At 38.2% G+C, this 25,916-nt stretch overlaps 2 protein-coding genes across 6 annotated transcripts in view; one reads left to right on the forward strand and one right to left on the reverse strand.

Annotated features, from left to right (window-relative positions):
- PREX1 (phosphatidylinositol-3,4,5-trisphosphate dependent Rac exchange factor 1) overlaps positions 1-1,771 on the forward strand; it is a 113,361-nt gene extending 111,590 nt beyond the window's left edge. For all 5 annotated transcript variants that reach the window (XM_005492030.4, XM_005492031.4, XM_026796432.2 and 2 more), the window contains exon 40: positions 376-1,771. In XM_005492030.4, the coding sequence (XP_005492087.2) occupies positions 376-418 (43 nt within the window). In that variant the 3' untranslated portion in view covers positions 419-1,771. The remainder of the gene's footprint in view (positions 1-375) is intronic.
- LOC141731120 (uncharacterized) overlaps positions 1,072-25,916 on the reverse strand; it is a 51,065-nt gene continuing 26,220 nt past the window's right edge. The window contains exons 7-8 of the mRNA XM_074553877.1: positions 15,577-15,713; positions 1,072-11,023 (exon numbers count right to left, since the gene is read on the reverse strand). The gene's annotated coding sequence lies outside the window, so the exon portion shown is untranslated. The remainder of the gene's footprint in view (positions 11,024-15,576; positions 15,714-25,916) is intronic.

Genomic DNA, 25,916 nt, shown 5'->3' on the forward strand with positions numbered 1-25,916 from the left:
TTTTTGGTATCCCAGCCTGTATGACAGGAAGAACTTTTTTGTTCAGGAAAAGTGCTGAACTGGGTTTAAAATCAAAAGAAATAGAAAAAGAGAGAAGGGACTGTTGAAAAACCAAATTGAACCAAGGTTAAGAGTAAGTGATGGAGAGTCTCAAATAATATTGTAAACAATGATTGTAAATGCTTTAGTTAACAGATGGTTAGTGGCACTTCTAAACTTGCAATTACTAAGATTAACAGTAGGAGTATGCTTGATACATCATTACCACTAAAGCTTGCAGAATAACAAAGAAGCTGCTGACCCTTGTATGAGAATCCAGTAACTTTGTCATTATTCCCGTGATCTTTAATTCCCCACTCTTCCTCTGCACTAAAGACTCTATAGGTTGTGCCAGCCACCTACAGAAGGGGACTTGTAGGAGTAAGAGGCACCTCCTGGCAGCCCCACGAGAGCGCTGGGCTCTGAGGAGCCCTGACTGAAGACCCTGCAAACTGACCCCGATGGTGCTGCTGTGCTCTGGAGGAGAGGGACCTGCTGGCCCAGGCATCAGGAATCTGCCTCTGAACTCCTGGAGCCCGTGCAGGATCCATGCATTTCTTTGACTTCAAATTCTTCAAACAAACACGCCAGACAAGAATGGATGCTGCTGCCATTCAGATGCCTGGAAAATGACCATTATGCTTCAAGAAAGCACAGTTCTCTTGGTGACTTGTTTGTGCAACCACCAGAAAGTTGTGGACTTCAAGATACAGCTTGGTTCAGAAAATCCTGCTGGACACCCCTCTCTCTCCCTGTACTGCCCCTGGCACCCCTTTAACTGCCAGCAGGTTTTGGTCAATGCCCTTTAGTGGTAGTTTCATAAACCCCACTTTTTCATCATCTGACCTGCACTTGAGCAAAGAATAGCACAATCTATGGTTTATTCAAATAGGAACATAAAGAATTTCTTCTGGAGTAATTTTCCACTTCAGCCCAGTGAGATAATCTCTATGCTGCAGAGTATACATTCCGTAATACTTCTTATCATTACTTCATTTTACTTACTGTAGCTTTCAGGTTTTTTATTAACACTTTTTACTAATGCCCTGTGATTATATACTCTGGAATCAGTGCTAATGAAGAGGAGTATAGGATTTTTACAAAAACTTTACAAAAAGAAAAAATACAGTCTGATAATCTGATTATTTCAACAGATGTAGTTTGTAAAACAGGTCAGAAGAACTATACTTATTTATGTGGAGTGGAATAATACGTGCTTTCAATCATGTTATTATATGTACAAGATGAAAATAAAAATTATATTGTTTTAAATGGGACCAATATAATGGCAGTTACACAGCTACTCCCAGTTTACTGAAAAAAACCTACATTATTTAAAATCTTCGATATTTAAGTAGTCTTTAATACAGTTATTAAGATGTATTAGGGGTGCTTTTAAGTTAAAAGAAAAAAGGAATCATGTATATAATGTTCTTTATTTTTACTTGTTTGGAAAATTGTTCTTCATTCTGTCAGTATTACCTTAATCACTGTAGTTATTTCCAAGTTACTGGCTGAAACTAATCAAAGCATGTCAGCAGTCTCAGGACAGAAATAATGTTCTTTTGGAGTGAGTGCCTTAACATGACCAGCCCTCCCTAACATAGCAGGTGTTCAAGAAACTCCCCATTCCTGTTCCTCCACAGCCTCTTTTAAACCAGCTCCCAGTCAAGGAACCCAGGAGCGCTTTGCAGTAATGTATATTTTAGAAAATAAAGGTTTGGGGGTTTTATTTGTGTTGTTGTTTGTTTTTTAATGGGCTTAATTTTATTTTGTTAACATCCAGAGCAACTCAAAAACTAATGGATGTTTTCATTTGGACATGAAGGCCTCTCTAATTTTTCTAATCTTCTCTTGAACACAAAACTGTTTATGGCAAATTAGGAGATGCAGTTTGTTCTGAATTTCATTTCTTAATTTTTTTAATATGTGTTTTCTTCTCTCACAGACTGAAATTATTTTGGGAAAGGAACTTATTTTTTATTTTCTCTTTTTATTTTTTATTTCTCTTTTCTTTATTTCTCTTTTTTTATTTCCTCTGATCTGCAGCAACGTGTTGCAGGGAACTAGGACAGCTTATGGACTGCCAGCTTTGGCGTACAGATTTGGTACTGCATGTCCATTCTGGCATGCAACCAGATGAGCAGATCTCTGTTTCAATGCACTTTTTGTTAATTTTGGAAAAGTTACTCTTACCATTTGCTTTTTGAAGAAAAAATGGATGTTTCTTCTCTGAATCCAGAATTTCAAATGAACGTAGTACTGTAAGAACCATAGGAACCCCACCCCCTGGGTTCTTTTTTACTTTACCCCAAAGTAAAAAAGGGCCCGTGGGGTGAGTCCTGCCTGGGTCCCCATCAGTTGTGTTCTGCAAAATGGCCTGGGCAAGATCCTGGCCCATGCCTGCAGCCTCTGGCAGCATGACAGATGCAGAGAAGGGTGTCCAAGGGCATTTACACTGTGCACTATTTTACACTGAAATGTATGTGTTATTCTCAGTTAAAACTTGAGAGATGTTTTTATTATTAAAAGTTGGTTTATATTATAAGGAAAGAAGGTTGATCTTATTTTCTGTTATACCTGCTAGTACTTTTGCCCTCCATTCTGTTGAGCAGTTTTAAGTTCTGATATGCTTGTATGGCATGGGGAGCAGTCAGAAGTTGAAGTGACAAGGGGAAAGGTGGGTTTGATTTCAGCTCAAACTGACAGTGTGGAGCTGAACTCTTCCTGTTTGTGCAGTCCCCTAAAGCTGTGGGGGAGACAACAGACTCCTGTTAAGGTAGAAAATAAAAACTGGTTTGATGATGTAAAATTGTGGCGTTTGAACCAGTGCTGGGAACTAACAGGTTCAAGTGGAAAAAGAAGAGGGCAATGCATGAACCAACTTGCAGGCAAAGAGAGATTAGGTCTGCAGAATTTCCAGGGCTAAAAGTGAAGAATCAGGCCTGGCACAACAGAACAAGTGCAGATTTTGTAGATTTGGAATATCTCATACAGTGGAAGTGTGGAAAATGTGGAAAACAGTCAAGATGGAGAACATGGGAACTATAGCAGCTTGATGATGAGGTGAGTATGGTTGGGTAGCAGCTGTGAGTGGAATTCCTTGTGAATCTGTCCCATAACTGAGTTTGCTGGACATTATCATTAGCCCCTGAAGCACATATAGGCAGGCTGGGGTGATGCTGATTTGACAGACACTAATCTTGCAAAGGATCTTGGTACACATACCAAACAACGCTGAAGGACTTTGAACAGGCTGAAATTAGTGGGATTAGATTTTTCCACACAAATATTAGTTCATGCTGTTGAAGATTGAACAAAATATTTTGTTATATTTCTTGTTAACTGATAATAAAAGGACCATGTCATAGAGTTTGTCACAAGATGACACAGAGGCAATTTGATAGAATCATGAAAGCTCAAGCCTGGACTAGGAAACAGGTGGTCAGGTATGATGGAGAAGTATTCAGGCCTCTCTGCTTTGTTCAAATAAGTGAAAATGCATTAGCTAGGTATTGAAGAAAACAGATGGTTTATAAGAAAATAATAATGAGAAAGGTAAAGACAGTTCAAACTGCACATAAATACAGCCTGAAGGAGAAAAAGTGGTCAGGGCTAGATATTGGCTGAAAGTTTTCCTTCCATCAGGCTTTGACAAAAAAAGAAATAACTTGTGCGAAGCATGTTGTAAAGGCTAAGCAGTGCCTAGGGCAGCAGGAGAGCATGCAAGCTCTCTTCACTTCTAAGATGGGTTCTCTGAGGAGCTGAAAGGTGAGAGAGGTGAAATTGGTAAGCGTAACACATGTAGGCTGACTGTGTGTTGTCAACATGCAGTACACTCCCTTAGGTGGAGTCCTGGTCACCCTTGAGTTTACAAAGCATATGATTTGAGTGAGCAAAATTGAGCAATTGAATTAGCTGCAGAAAAAAGTAGTAAAACCCATGTGTGACATTTGTCACTTATTGCACATGATCATTATAATCTCATCGGGGCTTAAGATCTACTATCAAAAAAATTACAAAAAAGGTTTTCTTAACATATCCTGTAGAACCAGTCAGCCATTGGGTTTAATTCTTACAACTTACATATTAAAAAGGTAGTTCTTTACCAAAGGAATTTACATCCAAAAATCTGTCCCAATTTTGGAGGGTGTTGTAACTCTCCCACTTCCTAACAAGGGAAGTTAGCAGGTACAGAGGGTCTAGACAGAAAACCTCCAAAAAAACCCCAGCCCTTCTGTTGCAAGGCTCTGGGTCCTGGATCAAATCCTGAACAGATTGCTCAAACTCTGTCCATTTCAAACTGGATTATAAAAAATTCAGTAAACCTCCCGATTCTTACCCTTCTAAAGTGTTCTCTGTCCTGTTCCAGCATGTCTCAATAAAGCTGTTTCTTTGCTTTAGAACACACTTTCTCCAGTCTCTCATCCACTGGCAGCAGTGAAAGCAGAGAGCAGTGCCTCTGGCTGGTGTGAATAGAAGAGAGTTACCACAATTTTTCCAGTCATCCTGGAGAAGCCAAATTGCTGCTAAATAGAGTTGCTTTCGCTGAGCTGCCAAAGCTCCCTTGGAGCTCTTAAACAGCCCTTTCTGGTTGTCATGATTCACTGTTTGAAAAATACTTCTCCTTGCCAAAATAATGACTCATTTTGTAAAATGTCAATTAATGCCTTGCAGAGTCTGCAAAAAAATAGGTGTGTTTTTAAATGAATTAGGATTAAAATTAGTAATTAATGTTTGAATCAGTGATTATTTTCTTGATCCTGCTTAAAATTAAATTTAGTTATAAGCACTTAGAAGGCAATGCAGAAAGATGCATTACTGTTTAACCAGCTTTAAATTACTTACATAATTACTTACATGAGTGACAGTCTCATCTTGAGATAATTAAAAATAATTAGTATGGCTTTATCACAGTTTCAATGTGCAAAAATGAAATTCATATTATTAGAGGTGCTTGAGTACTGGGGTTTTTGATGGGATTTATCTGCAAATTATCGCATGAAAGTTAATGTGGCCATCAGTTCTATTTTTCAGGGAGTTTATTATACTTGTTGGAAATAATAAGGAATTTTAGAGCTGGTACAACACATGGTGTGTCTTTCTGCAAGAAATTACAAACCTTGAGCCTTATTTCTTCTGCCTGCTTGGGTGAAGATTCAATAAATTCAGTGGAATCAGTGTTACAGAGTTGATTGCAAACCAGCAACAACCAACAGGTTTGAGCAGAGAATGCAAACGCAACAGAAGTTTTCAACTTCTTAAGCAGTAGTTTAAAACTATGAAGTAGGGATGTATTTCACCTCTGTATGGATGGGAAATGAGAACAAGATGTAATTCTAACTGAAATGACTGCATTAAAATTGCATTGAAATTCTTGAGTGACAAGAAACAAAGTAGTTTTCACTCTGGATGGGTGTGATCTGCGCTACACTGCTCACATCTCTCTTGGGATTTGCCAGGACTTGTTCAGCAATGATCTGACAAATGGGATCAGTGGTATGGTGAGAAAAAAATGTCATTTAGGATAACAAAATCCAAAGGCAATTGAAAAAAGCTGCAAAAGAATGTTGCAGTAATGAGTGTCTGAAATTATTTAATGGCAATAAAATGAACAATCAGTAACTGCAGAGTATGGGTCACACAAAATAAATCATTAGGCACTGAAGGTACAAAATCAGGTTTTAAATTTGATACCCAAACTTTGGAAAATCATTCAGACCATTGCCTGGAATCTTTAGTTCAGCATTTTGTGACAACTTAAAAGAAATTAGAATTGTTGGGAACAGAAAAGAAACCATAGCTGAATACCTTATTAATTTCATCGTGCCTCTGAGTCTTAAACACTACAAGAATTATTATTAGTTTAGGTGTGAAACACTTTTGAATCTTTGAGAATCTGCACACAAGCAATGTGCCCATATTGTATGTCTTTCTTGTGTGTGCCACACAAGAAGGCTTTTACCAGCACAGAAATAACTTCATATCATGGCAGTGTAGGCATTATCTGACCTCTGAACAACCTGTACTTCAAATTTAGCAATTTTTCCTCCTAACTTTCCTCTTTGTGTATACCCCAGAAAGGTTCTTGATGAGAAGCTCTGGATTTCTCCCTTCATCAAGTGAGTTTCCTTTAGTTTGGTTTTTTATAACCATTAAAAAATGTTGAGAATACTGTTTAGAATTTGCCTTAATAGCTGAGATCAGACTAAACTGAGTCTGGTCTCAAAGTAATGAAGAAAACCCATAGGAAACCACATATTAGTAGTTAAGTTTTATTCATGAATACTCATTAATTTGTGAAATACATTAAATCTCATGGAAATATCTGTGTAAGCAGCAGTAAGTAAAACCCCTGCTGGTTTCAACAGCCTTATTCAGACATAAAATCAGGCAGGGGAAAAGATTTCATGACAAGTTGCCATGGCTTACAAAACCACAGTCCCATTTACTATGTCTCTATTTGATAAAGGCTCTAGGAAACCTTCCTGTTTGCAATTAGTAATGTAATTAAAGCTACAATTTTCGCATACCTGTGCATTAATAATTCATAAAAACTACCTCAGCTGTGCATTTACTGGCTGATAAACAGCCTTATCCCTCTGTGTGTGGAGAAATTAAACACAGAGAAGGTAAATTACCACGTCAAGATAGAAAAGGAGAGAATGAGAGTCATCTTTTCCTCAGATGGAAACTTCTTCTGCTGGGCCAAGCCAGTCTATTAGAAAGTTGCTCGTGATCAGCAGACAGTCAATGCAAGGTTTTTCTCCTCCAAGAATAACTAAATACTAGGTAACCATTAAAGTTGTATAAAGTGTTTATCACAATCAAAAATCTACTTCTGGATTCATGTTTAAGGAAACTCATTAAAGGACAGAGTGCACTCTTCCAAATAATTAGATGTGCCCTCTTCCGTGTTAGATGTGAATCTGAAATTTCCATTGTCAGATTCTAAAAAATGGCAGGGGCTGCAGAATTAAAGCTAAAAAATCCCTTACAAGCAAAGAAATCTCCACTATCACTTTACAATTATGCTGCCTATATCTACAGCTGAAAGGACATTGAGAACAGTAGCCCAGATTTGCAATGCTGTCTGGAGTAGTTGGATGTCCTAAAGGGAGAAAATAAGTAAATACTCAGTTAGCTCCACTGGGATAATTTGGATGTTTTTGTCAGCAGGACATCTCCAAACCCATCCAGTTATACACAGCTATAAAATAATGAGCTTTCCAAAAGAGATACATATAGAACTCAGCTTTTTTATGTAAGGATTCATCAGCCCCTGTAGTGATGACACAGATTAGTTGGGTGCATTGCCCTGAACTGGTTCTCCTGGTGCTGTCCTTTACTGCAGTTGAATGACACTCAAACAGGTAAAATTGCTTCTTGCCTCTGAAAGCCAAAGGAAATGCAGGGAATCACTCCTAGACTCTCTCCAAATGAATTTTCCCACTTATTAATATAATAATGAGTAATAAGCAAATGAGTAATAAGCAAATACAGCCTAAGCAGTCACAGGAAATTGTTTTCAGAAAGCAATTTTTGATCGATACAACTGAATAAACACTATTAAGGGTGATTATTAAAAATTAATTTCACTGTTCATATCTTTTTCTTGTTATGTCCTTCCCATGATTTTTTGCATAATACCACTCCACAAATATTACTCCGTTGTTCATCTGGACAGGACACAGGTGATGAACCACTAGAGAGACTTCTCATAACTACCCTCAAAAGTGTTAAATCACACCAGTTTTAGACAGACCATAAAAATCTTCAAACATATTAAGAGCTTTCATGTGTGTCCCAGAACTGATACACACAATAAACTGCAATCTCCTTAAAACAAAACTCCTCAAGACAGATTTTAAAGACAGGACAAGTGTCCATTCCCACTCCTTTCCCAGTATGGCCTGAATATATTCAGAGTGCTATCACCTGTAATGGAAGCTGCTTCTGGTAGGTGCTGAAGGAGGAGGATGTCTTTTCCATACACTTCAATTACATTAAAGTGGCAGCGGTTTGGGATTGTCTAAATATTCAGTTATTGACTGGCCTGAAGCCAGGATTTGTTTCTCAATTTAACCTTATATTCCATTACATTCACTACAGTTAGCACTCAGATGGATTGCATTCTGGAACATTAACTAAAAGTCAGATGGTAAGGCTATATGCACAATTCTCTCTCTGAGCAATCTCTTACAGTTCATCAGCTCTTGTAATGAAAAAAACTGAGGAAGATAACATTCTCTGAAAGAGCAGATTGAAAAGGATTTTAATAATCTGATTTTTTTTCCTCTTTTCCACAAAACAATGGAGAGCATGGGACAGCCAAAGGGAAAACTGAGACATTCTTTGTTTCATTTCCTGACTGAAAACACCTAAGCAATGATTGCTTCACAAAACCATGTCAGGATGCATTTTTCCCCTGGCATTTAAGCCAGCTTCTTCACAGAAGGAATCATCACTTGATATTAAAATTAATATCACCACTAAAAGATCAATAGCTAACCCTGCAGCTGAATCTCATCCACAGGAACTAAGAAACTTTTAGCTAATTTTTTTTAAATAATACATCTCTATTGAAAGCAGTAGAAGTATAGTCAGTGTAAGGGGAAGGAGATTTTGGTTCCCTTTATTCAGATCACCCTATATACAGCTGCTTCAGTCCTGCAGTAAGTACTACAGCATGATTTAATGGGGGATGCTATAGAACAAAGATGAAAATATGCCAGATTGTAAAAATAATAATTTATTTTCTTTTTTTTTTTTCTAATTATAGTTTCTTCTCAATGTTTTGTCTTAAATGGAAGATGTTTTTAATAAATTACTCTTTGCAGAGCCACAAAACTTCAACAGTTTAGACATAGGACACCCATGTGATTGATACATCTGGCAACATGGAAATCCTTCTCTCTTATTTAATCTTCCCCTCGACAGAACTTCTACAGAAACCAACAGATTCCCCTTTGTTTAATTTTAGTTCCCTGAAAATATCTGTCTTTTATTCTAGATGCTGCTTGGCACAGCAGTCATGTATACTTAAATGTAAGGTCAAACGGGGGAGCTTGCCTGAGAGATGGGTGTGCACGTACTCAGAGATTTGATGCTGCAACTGAAGGAAAGGGCTCCAGCCTTGTAGTTCTGGGGTGTCCTGGGCCAGATTTGGCACTCATCCCATTTCTCTTGAACTGGTTCAGCTTGCTAACTCAGCAGCAATCTCTTCATTCTTTTGGTGGCATGCGTTCTGCTCAGTTAGCAAGCTGAATCAGCTCACAGCAGGGTCCAGCAAATCACCACAAGGTGCAGGAGAAAAGCAGGGACTGCAGAGCAGGAGAAGCACTCTCTCCTCCTCTCAGTACTGCGTTCTCCATGGATGGAACTTCACTCTGAGATACATCAGGAAAACCCAGAACTCTCCTTTCTGGAACTCTGGACACAGACATACACCTAAGTAAAGAGTTTGCTGATGGCCAATTGAGGCCTAGAGCCATAAGCACTGCCATTACTCTGAAGGAGGCCAGGCTGTTACCTGTTGCCAGGGGCTTATCACAGCCTCCCTGGTGCAGCTCGGGACCCTCCAGCTGAACAAACAGCTCATGTCAGTACTCTCATCTGCTTCAGTGCAAATTTGGAGGGCTCCTTTCATCTCTCCCTCCGTGAATGCTGTTTGGTAAACACAGGCAGACTTTGTCACAAACTGACAGTGAACAGATGGGTAACGCACCCTGTCAGCTCTGTCTGCACCTCCTCCAAAGGCATACCGAAAACTGCTGGTAACATCCATTATCTTTTGCATAGTGATCACAGCCATCAGTTTTAAGCCTCAGCGAGGGAAAGCTGAAAGGATACAAGGAAATGAGGGGGTTCAGCTAGATGAAGGACCCTGTGAAAAGATTATAATAATTCCTTTTTTTCAGCAGAAGGGAACACTTTGGAGCCTACCACACATGACGGCTCTGTACTGTTAAGATATCTAGAAAAGTGTAGGCTTAACAGTAACTCTGAAGGTTTCTGGTTTTAAACATGAAAACTTAAGATGAAAATCACTCCTAGTGTTCACTGGTTTCTGCCCTTTGACTAAGAGCAGCAGGCATTGTAGGAGATAACAGGAAAACAGGTGCGGTCTTTCACTGACTCACAGCTCAGCAAGATGGGGAAGTGGTTTTTTGAGGTGAGTTTAAAGATTAGTTACCAGTTTAGAAGTGAAATCTTTTGCAACTTCCATTATTGATAAGGCCAGAGAGAATTCCTTTGTTAGTGGCACTATATCAGATCAGAATACATTTTCAGATACTGTCAGTGAACCAGAAAGCAGCAAGAGGATTTCACGGGGAAAGAATAATCTTATGAGTCTCTGAAATGAGTGCCCTGCTGGCCTGCTGAATGTGGGTAAAATCCATGATTAAATCTGCCACCATTCCTACTTTGCTGTCTGCTGTTGTTGGACTTTATATCAAAGATGGGTCAAAGTCTTAATCTGAATTCATCTTGTATGTCTACTAAAGATAATTAAAAAACCCCAAAACTTACCAGGGCCAGGTTTGATTTCTTCTTAATTATTTCCTGGTGAGAAGACTTTTACAATTATCTGTTCTGCTGCATGGGGGTTTTTGGAACATTTGGCTAATACATATGATACAGATGTATGCATATTTGGGGCATAACAAAATGCTCAGATAATTTGCTTACTAGAAACAGTTAATGGGATAAGCAGAAGCCTACTGAGTATGAGAAAGAATGCCATAAAATAAGCTCTACTCTTTAAGAAGCAAAAAGATGAAAACCATTATGCACAAAATCCTTTATCCTGAAAGTCCCACAGACTACATGGTGGGTAAAAAAAACCCTATTGTCCTTCATTGTATATATGAATTGGAACCAGGAATTAAAAAAAAATAGATTAAAGGTTGCTCCTAATCTTGTTAAGAAGTGGTGTCAGCTTCTGGCCAAATTTTTTCTTCCATGCGGCCGACTAGGAAAGCTGTGGAATTAGAGCACAGAAAGGATGTGAACAAACACAATGAATCTACATGTTAAATGGCTGCAAACCCCATGTCTCATTCTTTAAGAACATTTTTGTTGTAATACACAAGCCAAAGTCTCAAAATACTGTACTGGTATTTCCCATCTTTACTCCCTTACTCATTAGTCTTTTCCAGACCCACAAGTTACAATGCATACTGACATTTCGAAGTGCAACCTTTATACAGCAGTAGCTGGCAGATTCACTCTGAAGTGGCTACACTCAAGTGGGTTTTTTAATCTACTTCTGGCTATGAACTCAGAGGTCACAATGAAGGCAAGTTATTAGAAGATAAAAATTAGGAAATGCTCATTCCAAACCAGTATTTGGGTAGATAAATATTTAAGCTGATTTAAATATAAGTTAGAATTTTCTGATGAAGAAAGATCACAGAAAATGTAATCATACTGAAGCTTAGATTTTTAGGAGAGACATAAACGTCTTATGGAAACAATTGTTCCTAATAAATTAAAGGAAATAGTTTTCTCTCTTCACATGCAGTCACAAGTATATTTCTATTTCTTAAATAGCAAGGAAAGCATAAGGCATTTATTGGCACTGTATGACTAGTTAACAGGACTGATGGCATCCAGCTGCGCCTTTAGCCGTTCACTCCAACAGATTTTTATGCTCTTGACCTGTGCTGATACGGCCACTTCAGGAAGCAAAACTGAAAGTACAGACTGAATTTATGTGGATCTGTAACAAAAAGGAGTGTTGTTGATCCGCAAGGGTATTTTTAAAGAAGTCTAAGGCATTGTCTAAGGAAATAGCACTTAAATTGTCCCGCTTTTATAGCACAAATAATGGATTTATCTCCATTTATGTATTACACCAATGATGGAACAAATGTACAAATTTAAGTAGTCAGGACCTGTTGGACCAGACAGCCAACCTACAATGAATTAAGTGCTCCCTATTCCTCTGAATGCTCAGATAAATAACTGGTATAATAGTCATGGAATTGCCTGCACCAAACCCGTAGGGATCCCCACTGAAAATCCCTGCTTCCACAGAGTGGGACAATGGTACAGCTCATGAGTGGGTGGAAGGATTTTATTATTCTCTGTTACTTGACCAGGAGATGGCAGTGATTCCCTCTGCAGAAATAAGAAAGCTCCAAAAAGACACAGAACTGCATTTAGGAGTAGGAGACAGGGAAAGACATGCAGAAAACAGCACGCTTGACCTCAGTGAAAAAAATCACGTTGCAGATAGCAGAGGGAATACAGCTAAACTGCTTTTCTTGTTTCTGTGACCATCTTTACTATTTCTTTAGTGTCTAAAAGAAAGAAAAATTCTTGAAGACACACAGTTCCCAGAGCTTTTGGTTTGGTATTAGTTTTAGCACTATATTTCAAGACCAGCAAATTTATAACTGTCAGTCAGCAGGTGTATGTTAATATTACTTGTATTTTAGTTATTTGTGCAAATATGCTCAGAAGCTTGTACATTAGAAAGAAGCTGAAAAAGCAGAAGAGATCACCTTCTCCCCAGGCTCCTCCACAGAGAAACGCTGGTGCCAGTGCTGTGACTCAGAACAGGCAGCTTCTCAGCACCGCTCCCTGCCACTGCCCCTTTGTGCTGTGTCCATCTTCCCCCCTTGCACCTTCCTAGCTCCCACTATTATTCCTGGAGCACATCCTGGGCATGTTCTGTAAATCTCCCTGCCTCAGGCATGGTCCACACTGACAGCATCAGTCCTGAGCTGCCCAGGGAGGCTGTAGGTGCCCAGAGACCAGAAGTGTCCAAGGCCAGATTGGATGGGGTTTGGATTAACCTGGGCTAGGAGAAGGTGTCCTTGCTCATGGCAGGGGGAGTGTTGGAACTGGATCCCTTACAACCCATAGCATTTTGTAGAAAAAAAACTTGCTTTCCTAAAGAAGTAGTAGGAGTTGTGTGGCTGTGCAAACTCTCACTCTCTGGCCTGCAAAATGTAAAAAAAAGCTTTTGAAACAGGTTATTTTCTTAATTTTGCTGAAGTTCTACAAGTACGCTACAGAAGGAATATCCAGGACAGACTGCTGAAAAATATAGTGAATTTGGTGTGGTTCTTAAAAGATATTAATGCTAACCACATTTCAAAAGCATATTTATCCTGGAAGTATGAAAGTTTGAAATTTATTAGATTACTAGGACAGATCCAGTTGGGGTTTGTGTTATGCTGCCCCATTAATCTCAATTCAAAAGAAATTTGCAGATTTTTACCAAGAGTCTGGCAGAATAAGTGGAGTAATATAATTTGCCCAAAGAGTAATATAATTTTGCTTCAAAGAGTTAACACTACAAAAGTCATGATGAACATTCCTAGCAAACAGCTCAGAGAAGCTCCCATGAGAGAATTTTTTACATTAAATATTCATTACATCACTGTAAATATACACCACAAGTTAGTCCACAATGTTATGTCAATGAAAGAAAGGGCATGGGTCTTCCTGTAAATTATGTCATGTGGCTTTTAAAAAACTTCTACAGGAAAAATTATGTAAGGGCTGTTGGAATAGGGCTTTTTCTGCATCTTTGTAATTTGCCTTTCAGTAGGTATGTGTGATGGTTTCTGTGGTTTGTTTGAACCACTTAACTGCTGTCATCTGCATCCCACAGAAAAAATATTCATCACCATCTTGTCAGTCTTAACTTTTTCTACCCAGCAAGAACTCCTCCTCAAGCTGTCTTTTTGCAGGCTGGCATTAACTACTTCCACATCATGCAATTCTCCATCCTCCAGGCAGATATAATACAGTCCCTTGGAGGTTTTAAGTGTACTCTAGGCTCACACTGAAGCTCTGCAGACAGAACACTCCAAGTTCAATAGCTTTATGTTGGATCACACTGTGGCAAGAAGGCATTTTGCAAATAAATGTAGACATACTCTCTGTGGGATCTAAACAAGCTGGCTAACTTTATTTCAAGCCAAGAAGCTGAAAAGTCACATTAACACAGCCTGGAGCATTGTGGAGCAAATTCACCTCACCCACAGGTTGGAGGACAGAGATTGCCTTTCAAGAAAAAATTCTTGTGCATTTACAAAAACTAGTCCAGTTTCAGCTAGTTGTGGATGCAGCCAGTCTCCGCTGAGTCAATTGGCTTAAAAAAATTGCACCTATGTTTTGGTAATTATCGTAGTCTATGCCTAAGGAGAGCAGCAACTTTTCTTTCAGATGTAATAGGTAAATGAAAAGCAGCCTTTAGTCTCTCAGTGGCTAGAAAATGTATGTCAACACCAGGTACCGCAGTGTATGTCACTTGGATGGAAGCACACTGCCATGGCATGAAGGAAAACAACACGGAAGAGGTTAGCATTATTTCTCCATTAAGCTTCTACCATCCTGTCTCATAACAGTCCAAAGAGAGAAATGACAGACTTTGCATTAATATGTATTTGTTTTATAGTGTTCTGTCATACAGATATGAAAAAGTGTTACTTTTAAACATTACTGCACTATTTGAGCAAGAGAAAAGGTGAAGCTTTTTGTCCCACTAGCCAGTATTTATCCACAAAGTTTGCTTTTTAGTAAGTTTCTTTAAAAACTTTTTATATTCTTTGTAAACTTTCCTCCTATACCTCCACTATAGGAGGAATATTTATATTAATTATATTAGGTATAGTATAGTATAGTATAGTATAGTATAGTATAGTATAGTATAGTATAGCATAGTAGTTTAGTTTAGATTTAAATTGTAGCCATCTGATACAGCTTTAAAGGTTCAAAGCTGGGTTTACCCTCATACAGTCACAAAAACCTCAAAGCAAATGCAAGGCTATTTGGCTGAACACACCAAATCATGGATTAATTGCTTTTCGTGAGATAATAGTTCAGACAGGTATCATAGCACAACTTGTGTATCAGAAACAACATTAGGGCAGGAAAATGAAAAGGTCCAAAAAGCTATTGTCTCTCGCTCTTTTAGTGCAAACTAATGTGCATATATATGGTATATATCAGATGATACCTGGAGAAGGTACATTTTTGATGGATATGATTACTATAACTGCAGCAACGTCTCAGTGACAATAAATCCTGCTTAATATTTGATCATTAGAAGGATCTACTTCTTTTCAACATCTCTTTACATTTTTCTTTAAAACGACCACATTCTTTCATTTTGTCTAATAAAACCAAACTGAATTAAATTGTGTTCTGGGCCTGTCATTTTCCAGTATTTTGTAATCTATTAGTTAACAGGCATAATCTTCTTTTTCATTTGTCCTTTATAAAAGCTACACCTTTGCAATTTTGGCCAGGTACTTGCTGTCTACTTCCTTGATCCTAGTTAGAAATCATATTTGCATCAGCTATATATTCTCAAAAGTTTAAGACAAATACAATCAAACCCCTCCAGCATCCGTGAGTCTGTTTCTAACCTATGTCAGCATATGTAGTCTTGAAAATGAACCTTTTATGTTATCCAGTAAAATGACATTCACTTCAATTCACCCAAAAATTATGGCCCACAGAGTACAATAGAGCATGGATTTCCTCACATCTGGAAATCAGAATCATACTCACACTCAACATCAATTTCCTTCCATCCTAACTTTCAGCAAATGTCATTCTGGCCTGCGTGCTGGTATCAGCAGATGTGCTGCCTTGCTTAGCCATTGCAGCTTTTTTCCAAATGGCTTCTAATCTTGTTGGTTGTCAAGCTGCAGGGTAGGAAGAATCCGTCAATACACACAACTCCAGCTTCCTAAATCCCTCTGTAATTCTCATTCCAGTCAATGTCAGAGTAATTGCAGTTTCATATGATCAATGTCCTAGCCCAAGTACAGTTCCCCATCTTCATAAATATTTCCTGATCTTTTCATCCAGAAGATGGGATGGGAGATCTGTAATTGTTTTCTGTTATACTTGTTTTACCATTTCAGTCTTTAGCCTCAAGTTCAAGGTATCTCTTAGTTGCCATCCGTGTGAATGCTATTCTGTTTTCAGCATAATTTCCTTCCCCATTCAGACTGTCATATCTCCTCCTCTGTTCTCTGTTCTCTCCTCCTCTGTTCCTCTTTCTCTCAGGAAAGTTGCCTGTCCTTATACTCCGTATCTGGATAATGTAATATTACAACCTATTTCCTGAACAGGACACATTTCAGTTACACCAATTGCACCAAATTTGTCCTCAAGCAGTGGATGTCCTTGGTCTCCCAGTCTTGTTTGCCATTTCCCTCCCTGCCTCATGCCCTCCACCATGCAAAGTATTCAACGGCTGAACAGTAAGCAGAAGCTAGTCTGCCTCACTCAACATTTCTCATACCTGTCTAGTTGGAAGAGGGGGTTATGCAGTTATTACCTCTGTAAAATAAAAATCTAGGATCTTATATTGGATCAGGGTTAGCTCTTGTTTCAATAATAAAAGGTGCTCAGTGTAAGCTCTAAGAGACACAAGGCAAAATAGCATTACAGAGGAAAAGCTTTTCCCATATTTTTAGCCCTTGTAAGCTCCCAGAGAGTCAGTCAGCTGCAACAGCTCCTATATGACTTGTAAAAGAGCCCTCTCTCTGTTTCTGGACAGCAGTTGCTAAAAGCTAGAACAAACATCAAGGTCTCTGTGAAAAATAGGTTCAAAACTCATAGATGCCTGTGGAAATTTTGATTTCACTCAAGTATTTCTACATCTCAAAGTCAGGCTTTTGCCTTTCACTTTGCAATGTAGGTTTTGCAATTTATATCTAGAGATATCTGCATTAGTGAAAACACTCTAATATGTCCTACAGCTGGAGCCATTGCGGTTCATGTCACCCTGCTTCTTAGTGCCAAGGGGATAGGCATGTAGCCTGAAGACTTCTGATCATTTCAGGAACCCTGGCTGTACTAGTGCTACAACTTTCAACACCAGCGGCCTCTCCTCCTGCTCCAGGGAAACACAACTGAACACCCAAGTCACCTACCTTAGTCACAGAAATCACATAAGGTTTTCCAGCTCACACACTCACTGTGCACGTTATTTCATTTTTATTTTACTTGAATACATGAATTGCATATGCATTAGGCCAGCTATGCCAGAAGCATCACAGAAACTTATTTAATTTGACAGCCTGCTGAAGTGGAACAGTAATGTTACTCATTACTTCCTAGGCTGAAAGTCTACCAGAGCAGAGACATCTAATGGAAGATTTCCTCTCCTCTGTGACCTACCAAGAATAGAATTGCTATTCTCTGTCTCAGTTCTGAGCAACAGATCAGCATGGTGGATTCAAAGTGTATGTAGTCAGGATACAGTAAGGACACTTTTGATTCTCAGAATATCCAAATAGGAGTAAACATGTAATTGATAGTCTCCAAGTTCAGTAAAAACCAGCTATGAAGGCTGTGTACATTTACTCTCATCCTTATTTACTCTCATTACTTTCTGAACTACCATGGCCTAATTTCTTATCTACTTCAATTGAAATTCCGGAGTAATTTCAAGACTCGCTTTTCTGCTCCATATGAGCATCAGGACTGAAATAGTAGCAGTACATTTGCAGAATCCTGACATGCCAAGCAATGAAGTAAGTCCTTTCCTTGCTCCTCATGGAAATGCAGTGGGATTAAAAGGATAATAATTGACCATGTTCTTATTAGGCTAGCAAGAATGAATCTCTGGAATGGGATCGGATCTTGGTTGTCAAGGTTTTAGTGAACCTGTACAATACTGCAAAGCTACACGGGCATCTCTGGGAAGAATAATGCAATACAAAACTGTTTTTCAAAACAAAAAAAGCAAACTTTAAAACCAGGATTTGATGCAATTCCAACAGGTTTGATAAAATTTGCCCTATTACATAAACAGTGAGTGGATTGCTCATTTTTAAACAGCTATCATAATCTGAAGGACACATGGTCCATTGCTAGTTAATCCTAAAATTGTTAATACTGTGCAATTCATGCTAAAATTCAAATCTTGATTTGGCTAATGTATTCAGTTACATCATTATCACCCATTTCAGAATGGGAATTGTTTTTTAAAAAGGAATCTAGCTTCACATAAATCTAAACTGAACTTATTATTGCACAGGATTTCAGTCATATCCACTCATTCTCATTTCTAGCTAGATACAGCTAAACAGCTTCCATGCCCTCAATAGTGTTTTGGAATCCACAAAAACATTGAAGCAGCTTGTTAGCATAGTGATATAACATATTCATTATGCGCCAGCTGAAGTATTGCAAAGTTTGGATCTGTTGTTATGAAGATAGATTGATACTACACAGGATTCATTACAATTTTACACCATTCTAGCCTGCATTGTCCCTGCTTTCAAGCTAAAAGTAAAGAGCTATTTCCCCAGCAACTGCAGAATGATTCATTTCCATCCTTTCACAGTACACAACATCATTACCTCAGTGCCAAAACAACCTTCTGATGGAAAGCCCTTCTAAATGATAAATTATACATTCAAGAAGTGTAGTTTAGAAAACTATTACATCCCAAAACTGTTCTCTCTTGTATTCCAACTGTTCTCTCTTGCATTCCTAACTTGAATATGTCAATGAGGTGAGGAGCTCCAATTTTAGTAACTATTTCACCAGGGTGTACATGTCTGTTATGCAAATACTTTCAATAATAACTCACAGAGAACTTGTACATTCAGTTGCAATCAACTAATCAGGTGTTTGCATTCCCTATTTACATCCACCCACAGTCATGGGGAATGTACATACAACTTAAAATCATACTTTTATGCATGTATTTGCCATTTAAAAAAAAAACCATACTTTTATGCATGTATTTGCCAATTTTTCAAAACTGTGCAATCTATCATAATCAAAAAACTTGGCCAAACATACGTACAGTCATACTTAAAAGCAGCACAAGCATTTCTGAATACGAGTTACTGCAATCAGTAGTATTTATGCATTTATGCAGCTGCACACACCATTTAGGCTGTGCAAGTGCTGAGCACCATCCTTCTGATTAACAGCGCTCTCTGAGATTTCATGAATACACATGTACCCCAGGACAAATTATCAAAATCTAATTAAAAAATTATACATCTCCCACTATTTAAGGCTCTCTGTAAAGTCTACAAATTGTGATAAAATAGAGGTTCATCACCATTTTCATTAGGGATTATATTATTCAAATGTCTAAAATTAAGTAAACCCATGTAAATACTTTAGTTATTTGTTTGAATCTTTACTAGTCTCTAACATAAGAACACCATTCCACACATTTGGTTCCCTAGACACCTGGCAGTCTTTTGAAAAAAGTAATAAAAGCTAGTAGTACCTAGTTCTTACACAGTGTTTTCACTACTAGATCTTAAGGTTCTTCACAAAAGAACTAAGTCTCTTTATAGTCTTTAGTTTTACCAAGAGAAAATCCAATCTACGAATGTTTATCCATATTTTGCATGTAAAAGAGGTGCATGAGCAATGCAAATTATTATTATTGTAGAGATAACTCAGTTGAAAAATACACCATCTCTGGTTTATTACACTTCTTAGAATTTGCTTCCTGAGGACTGGAAGAAATGGTGAATGTTTGAGTCTTTAAGGACTGCAAAAATGTACCACATGATGCATTCACATTCCCAAGGCTCATGAAAGTCAGTAAAAGTCATACATCCCTTGCCAGGTTATCATTTCATAGTGACAGGTAGGAAAACAACATCAGTCTCTCTTGTCTACAGTACAGAAATAAATATTTAATCCTCTTTATTGGATTCATTGTTGCAAAATTTCAACACCTTTATAGTTCATAACTGTAACTTCTATACTCAGAGACCCTGAAAGTGAGATTCATTCATTAAACAAGAAATACAATCAAGACACAACAACATTTTTTGAAATGTGACCATATTACCTTCATGGAATAAAAACCAAATGCTTCAAAGAGGACAAGATGTTCAGTAGTTGTCAAGCAGTATTTCAGCTTTTAAGAGAAAAAGGAAATGCACTTTGGGTCCTAGTCTATTTTTACTTATCTGTATGTTTGCCTTGTCTCATTCAAACATATACACGGCTTGAAATACATCTCCATCTGCTGAGAACTACAGCATGTTGAAATGGTGCTGTGCTTCCATAATGATTGAATGAACTAATCCAGACCTCAGCTAAATACTGTCATAATTACACAGGAATGCCTAACTTCAAGATTCTATAACCACAAGTTAGACTGATGCAACTCCTCTGATTTAAGAGAAGATAGTCAATTGTGAAATTTCCCTTGTCTCAGATTAGGCTGAGGGTCACAGTGTATCAACCACGTCAGTTACTCTGAATACAGCTGTACTTTCCTCCACAACAACAATTTTGACAATAGAAAAGCCCTTCCTCCACATAACAAATTATTAATTAGTAGAGAGCAAACATGTCTTACAAATAGTGAAAAATACAAGACACACCTGGCTTTCCTCTAGAGCTTACCAGTACCAACGCAGGGGGATGACCAATTCCCACACAAACATCCTGAGCCTATCTTCCATGAAGTGAACTGTGCAAGTTATGCCCACAACACTACCTGATGTTTGACATCTGTTTTTCTTCTTAAGAACACAAAATATTTTACATCCTTAAAATCCCTTCCTTCTTGGCTAAAGGCCTCAAAAAACATGCACACATATGGCTGCCTTATAAGGAAGGCATTTGTTACATCTGAAGTCTTTTCCTTCATGAATCCAGTGCAAGGTGTTGAACAGTGATATTCTGTCCCCGAAATTCTCATGCAGGTCATGGCTCCCTACTCATACCATGGTTGCTGTCAAGCAACTCATGTTCCCTACTTTGAGATAACTCTGTAGCTCTGCCATCTCTCCCATGCTCCCTTCCCTTACAGTATCTCCCACTTCTCTTGTCCTCAGAAACTCCCAACCAATCCTATAATGTCCTACCATCACTCACACTGCTGCCCTCTCAGTTTTAGAATAGCAAAGACCAAAAATTTCTGTCTTTCCCCCCTTTTGTTGTACTTCCTTGTCAATTTATTTTTGTTTGCTCCCTCTTTTCAATTACCCTTTCCTCATCAGTGTCCCACAATGCAGCAAAGGTCCTATCACACATGAGATGACTTAGGCAGGTAAAAGGCAGCACAGGCTGTTTGGCCCATTGGGGTCGATCACTTCCACTGAGCAGCTGTTCTGTGAGAGATGATGGACACCTCAGCTGCTTGGTGACCAAGATGGTAAGTCAGCAAGAGCCTGTGTTCTGCATGGTCAGAAATTTGGTTGTACTCTTTTCTGTCAGGCCTCAGGGGCAGCAAAACATGCAGGCTTGCCACTTAATTGTTATGCCAAAGAAATTGTCCTGCAAAGCACATGATGGACAAGTCTTTCCCAGAGCTTCTCACACAGTAACTAGGTGACATATCAATATTTCTAGGCTTTCACACAGCCTCTTCTGTGGCGTTCATAATGTTTTTGCATTTCAGCTCCCCTTCTGCCACAATCATATGTGACATGTTATGTTTTATTTTAAAATATGCACATCTTAACTTTACTTGAGAATTTTAAATAGAATCTTTGCACAGCTACAGAACATATGTTTGCTTCTACTAATTGATATAAACTGTTTTACTTTTTATAGAACTCTGTTCAAAATAATTGGATCTAAAGCAGAAAATAAATTGTTTCAAAGTGGAATGGATGACAACAAAGTGCTGATAGATCAGCCCATTACTGAGGTGGGATCCCAAGGGAATCTAATGGTATCAGTTCTGCTCTGTGAAAATGTGACTCTAAAAGCATGATGCTTAGTTCCCCTGCCTGCACAAACGGCAATATGTACCTACCTATTCTGAAGGCTTGTCCTCAGATTGTAGCATTTTTGTATAGGTGATGAAAATTATGAATCCACATTCAAAGGGTTAAAAAGCTTAAAAAGAGTAAGATTATGCTATGAAGAAATGTTAACACTTAGAAAAATATGGATGAAAATTGAATTGCACAGACAAATATGCTTTACAGACAGTTAAATAACACTGCATGGCATGGCTGGAAAGCACAGGCCACCAAATGCAGCAGCAATACTGAATGAATACATAGCTAGAAGAAGGGAACAAACGCTTGGTAAATTGTGAAAATCTCCATTTGAAACAGACTACATGTTCTTTTATGCAATGAGTCCTGGTAAACCAAATACTTATTAAATTATTCCTCCGTTCCCATGCCTGCAGCCTCATCCCATTTTCTAAAGCAGGAGCAGCACTGGCACGGACAGTGGAATCAGACATGCAGACATCAGACAGACATGCCCCATACCCCTGCCTCAGTTCCCAGGCAAGCACCTGAATGACCAAAAGGGCCATATGGACTTGCCATAACAAAACAAAACTTCAGGAGAATGGAAGGACATACAAGTAATTGGCAATTTCCAACCAAGCCCCCAAAAGGAAATGAAAAGTACTTCTCCATAACAGGTATGTTCTTGAAAATGGGATAATCTTTCCTGGGGTAAAACATACTCTGACAAGGGTCCCTGTAGTACTTCTGTGGTGCCACCCAAATCTTGACAAGAGGCCACTGTGCTGTATAGCAGTTGCAGTCATTAATGCTGATAGAGATCCTGTCTCACAACAGGAGTTATAAGAAACTTTAGAGATGTATGATGTATTAACAAATGGTTTTTCAGCTTGGGTTCCAGAAGAAATGGTTACAGCACAAGCAGTAACATGGTAAAGAAATGGACTCACAGAAACAAACATTTTACACATCTGTTGGTTTGATACAACTAAAATACCATTATAATCAGAGGGTAGATTTTAAAAAGGATAAAGCCTGAAAAAATATTCCTGAAAGGTGACACAGATTCCTGGAGCATAAAGTACTTTGGTGTGTTGTGTAGTGACAAGTCAGTTTCATCTTCCTTGTAAATCATAGGATTTACCTTGACTAGAAGAAGAACAGGATCATAACCCTAAGATAAAAAATACATACTAGTAACTAGTACCCACCCAGTCCCCAGATTTCAGAGAGCTCAAAATTCAAAAGACATTTTAATTAAAGTCCAAAACAAAACAGAAAAGAGATGGCAAAACCAAATCAGTGTACCTGATTTGTTTTCTCCAATGCTCTCATTTTGCTCCCTCCTTACTCAGATGGTACAAATAACAGGATTTGAGGATTTGCTTTACACTCAATATGTACAGCCACTCCAAGCCCAAGGATTGAGCCAGGAGTAGGAATTGTCTGTGCAGAATCTTTCATTACCATGAGAATCAGTCAGTCCCATTTTTTCAGTACAAGAAAACACTGAGCAACAGTACAGTACAGAAGTCAGGGACATGTAATGAGCTGAGAAAATTCTGAAAGCAAAGTAAAAGCCAAAAGTATTCCCAAGAATGCTTCAGGAAATTTAATGGAGCCAAACATCAAGAAGTTCTGCCACAAGTTTCTGTACAAGGGACAGGTGCCTTCTGTTGGTTTCCTGTTTTCATTTGATCCTTGTAAGAGACATTCAGGGCCTGTAATTGAATGTAAAAAGCAATTCTAAGCACAAAACTTTGACTAAATGAGCAGATGGTGACCTTATCCCTGATTGTTAGTTCACCAGGCCTTATGTGTCTGGCTTTCATATTAAAATTTAATCAAGATGACCATACAGATGTAGAACAAAGTGGTTTCAAGCTACCACAAAGCAAACAAGGAATGTGTCTAAACTGAGCAGCTTTGAATGGCTGAAAACAAAATAGCTTGTGACTTGTTCTTAGTAGGCTTGTTCAAATATCAGAACTTAATAAAAATTCTCTTTAGCAGTTTGTTATATATAACAGTAGCAGTATCACATTCTCCGTTTATAGAAACATACATTTCTTCTTATTCACTCTGGCATTCTTCAAATAGTAGTATTAAGATTTGTATTCATACACCCTGCAAATCCTGAAGACAATAAAATTGTCAATCTTTAGCTTTTAAGAATTAATCTTTTGACAAAACAATCAAATCAAATTTAAAAGAGAAAAATGGTTACCTGGCCATAAGGTCCACTAGGTCAAGCAGATACAAGGCGAGCTGGAAAGAGCACTACACACCTTACAAGATCAGATCAGTCTGAGTACAGAGAAGTGCAGTCAGTCTACAACAGAGTTTACTAAAATGCACAATTCTTGGCTGGTCCAGTGCTACGTTACACGTGGCACCTCTGCAAAATCTTCATCTTCCACTAGAAACAAATTCATACCCTCCATCCTATTTATCAGAACACACACATGCATACACATTTCCAGTGTGGGAGTCCCAAGAGAGCAGCAGGTGGAACCCAGATCTGCTTCCTTGCCAAACACCAGAAACAGACAAGTAGGTATTTCCAGCAAAAGCATTGCATGGTGTATGATTAGCCATCAGCAAGTACCTTCGTATTCTGATCACAGATAGGATGGCAATGCAAAAAAAATCTTGGAAAAGTGGAGAAATAATTAAGAACAGCAATGGAAATTAAATGGATGATAGCTATGTATGACATGTAGGCCAAATTAATGGTACAAAAGAGCCCCATAAATCAGCTAACATACTTTAAAAATGTCACACTTTTGCAAAAAAAGTGCAACCATACTTCTGGTTTTCCTAAAGCCTAATACTACCTGCAGGACAGGCAGAAGAATTATTCAGGGCTCTTTAGCGCTGCTAAAACCTTAGCTGGAATGCAATATCAACTCCATCCAAAAAAAATCAAGAAACAGAAGAACATGGAGAGAATGGAGAGGAGAACAAGAACAACCAGAACAAGGACCTACTACAAAAGAGACTGAAATTAATTTTCTTCAGTTTTAGGAGGTCAAAGGGAAACATGGTAACAGCTTTTAAATCTGTGTGGGGAATGGATGGGCCTATTCTAACAGCAACCAAAGTGAAACAAGGGGACAAGTTACTACGTTGACATTGTGATGGTTGTTAAGTACAGGCTAAGCAAACATATTGCAAAGGACAGTTAATCCTGGTTTGGAACTCAGGGAATGTTCTGATAGTCTCTCAGTGTACTTTTTGACCCTATTTGTCTAGGAAACCACAAGCGAGAAAGTCACTGGGTCAGTTTATATTCAGTTAGTATCTCATGAACCCACTCAAGGTTACTTAAAGTAAAGAGTTTGGGTTTTCTTCCTCCCCTGACTCTAGGGTATTTTTTATGCTTGGTTAATCTAGTTTTTGAACCAGTGTTAGGTACTTGGCCTAAAGAGCTAGGCTTTTCATTTTCCTTTCTTTAATTAAAGTGTCATTCTTGCACAATCCCTAATATGGACATCAAAAAACTATATTTGAATCTTTTTACCAGTATGACAAACCCTCTCTCCACTGGAGAACAGCTATTGAATTGTCAAGTAACATAATATTCATACTGCTGCAACACCATGTGCTGATTTGATGCAATAATCTGTGTGTGTAAACAACTTGGTGTTTGGAAAGCATGAGAGTCCCACGATGGTACATGTGACCTTTGAACAGGAGAAGGCTTTCATGGTTTCATCCAGAGCCACATAACATTATCCTGAGAATTCCAAACCATCCATTCTTAACCAATGAATCAAATTTTTTCACAGCTGCCCCACACACAGTTTGCACATATTCTTTTTTTTTTTTTTTTGTATTTTGAAATACCACTTGTACAGAGTCTAAATGTGAGCAAAAAAAAAAATAAAAAAAAATCCAATAGCCACAAACTACTCTCTAGACTTCTGGATGTAAACGGAATATGTCCACAGACAACACATACAAGTGGTAACCACAGCTGAAGATCTGATCCACCATACCTGAGCTAGGCTCAAATAGGTTTATAATCATGTTTCATGATTTAAAGAGATCTTAATATCTGAAAATTTTTCATGCTTGCTCTGATAGGCAGCTGAAATTTTTCATAAACAAATATATTTCATTTATTTATTACAAGTGCAATAGGTCAAATACAGAGATTCAATACTCTTAGACTGGGAAATACTCGTG

Source organism: Zonotrichia albicollis, chromosome 17 (assembly GCF_047830755.1).
Source record: "Zonotrichia albicollis isolate bZonAlb1 chromosome 17, bZonAlb1.hap1, whole genome shotgun sequence".
NCBI lineage: Eukaryota > Metazoa > Chordata > Aves > Passeriformes > Passerellidae > Zonotrichia > Zonotrichia albicollis.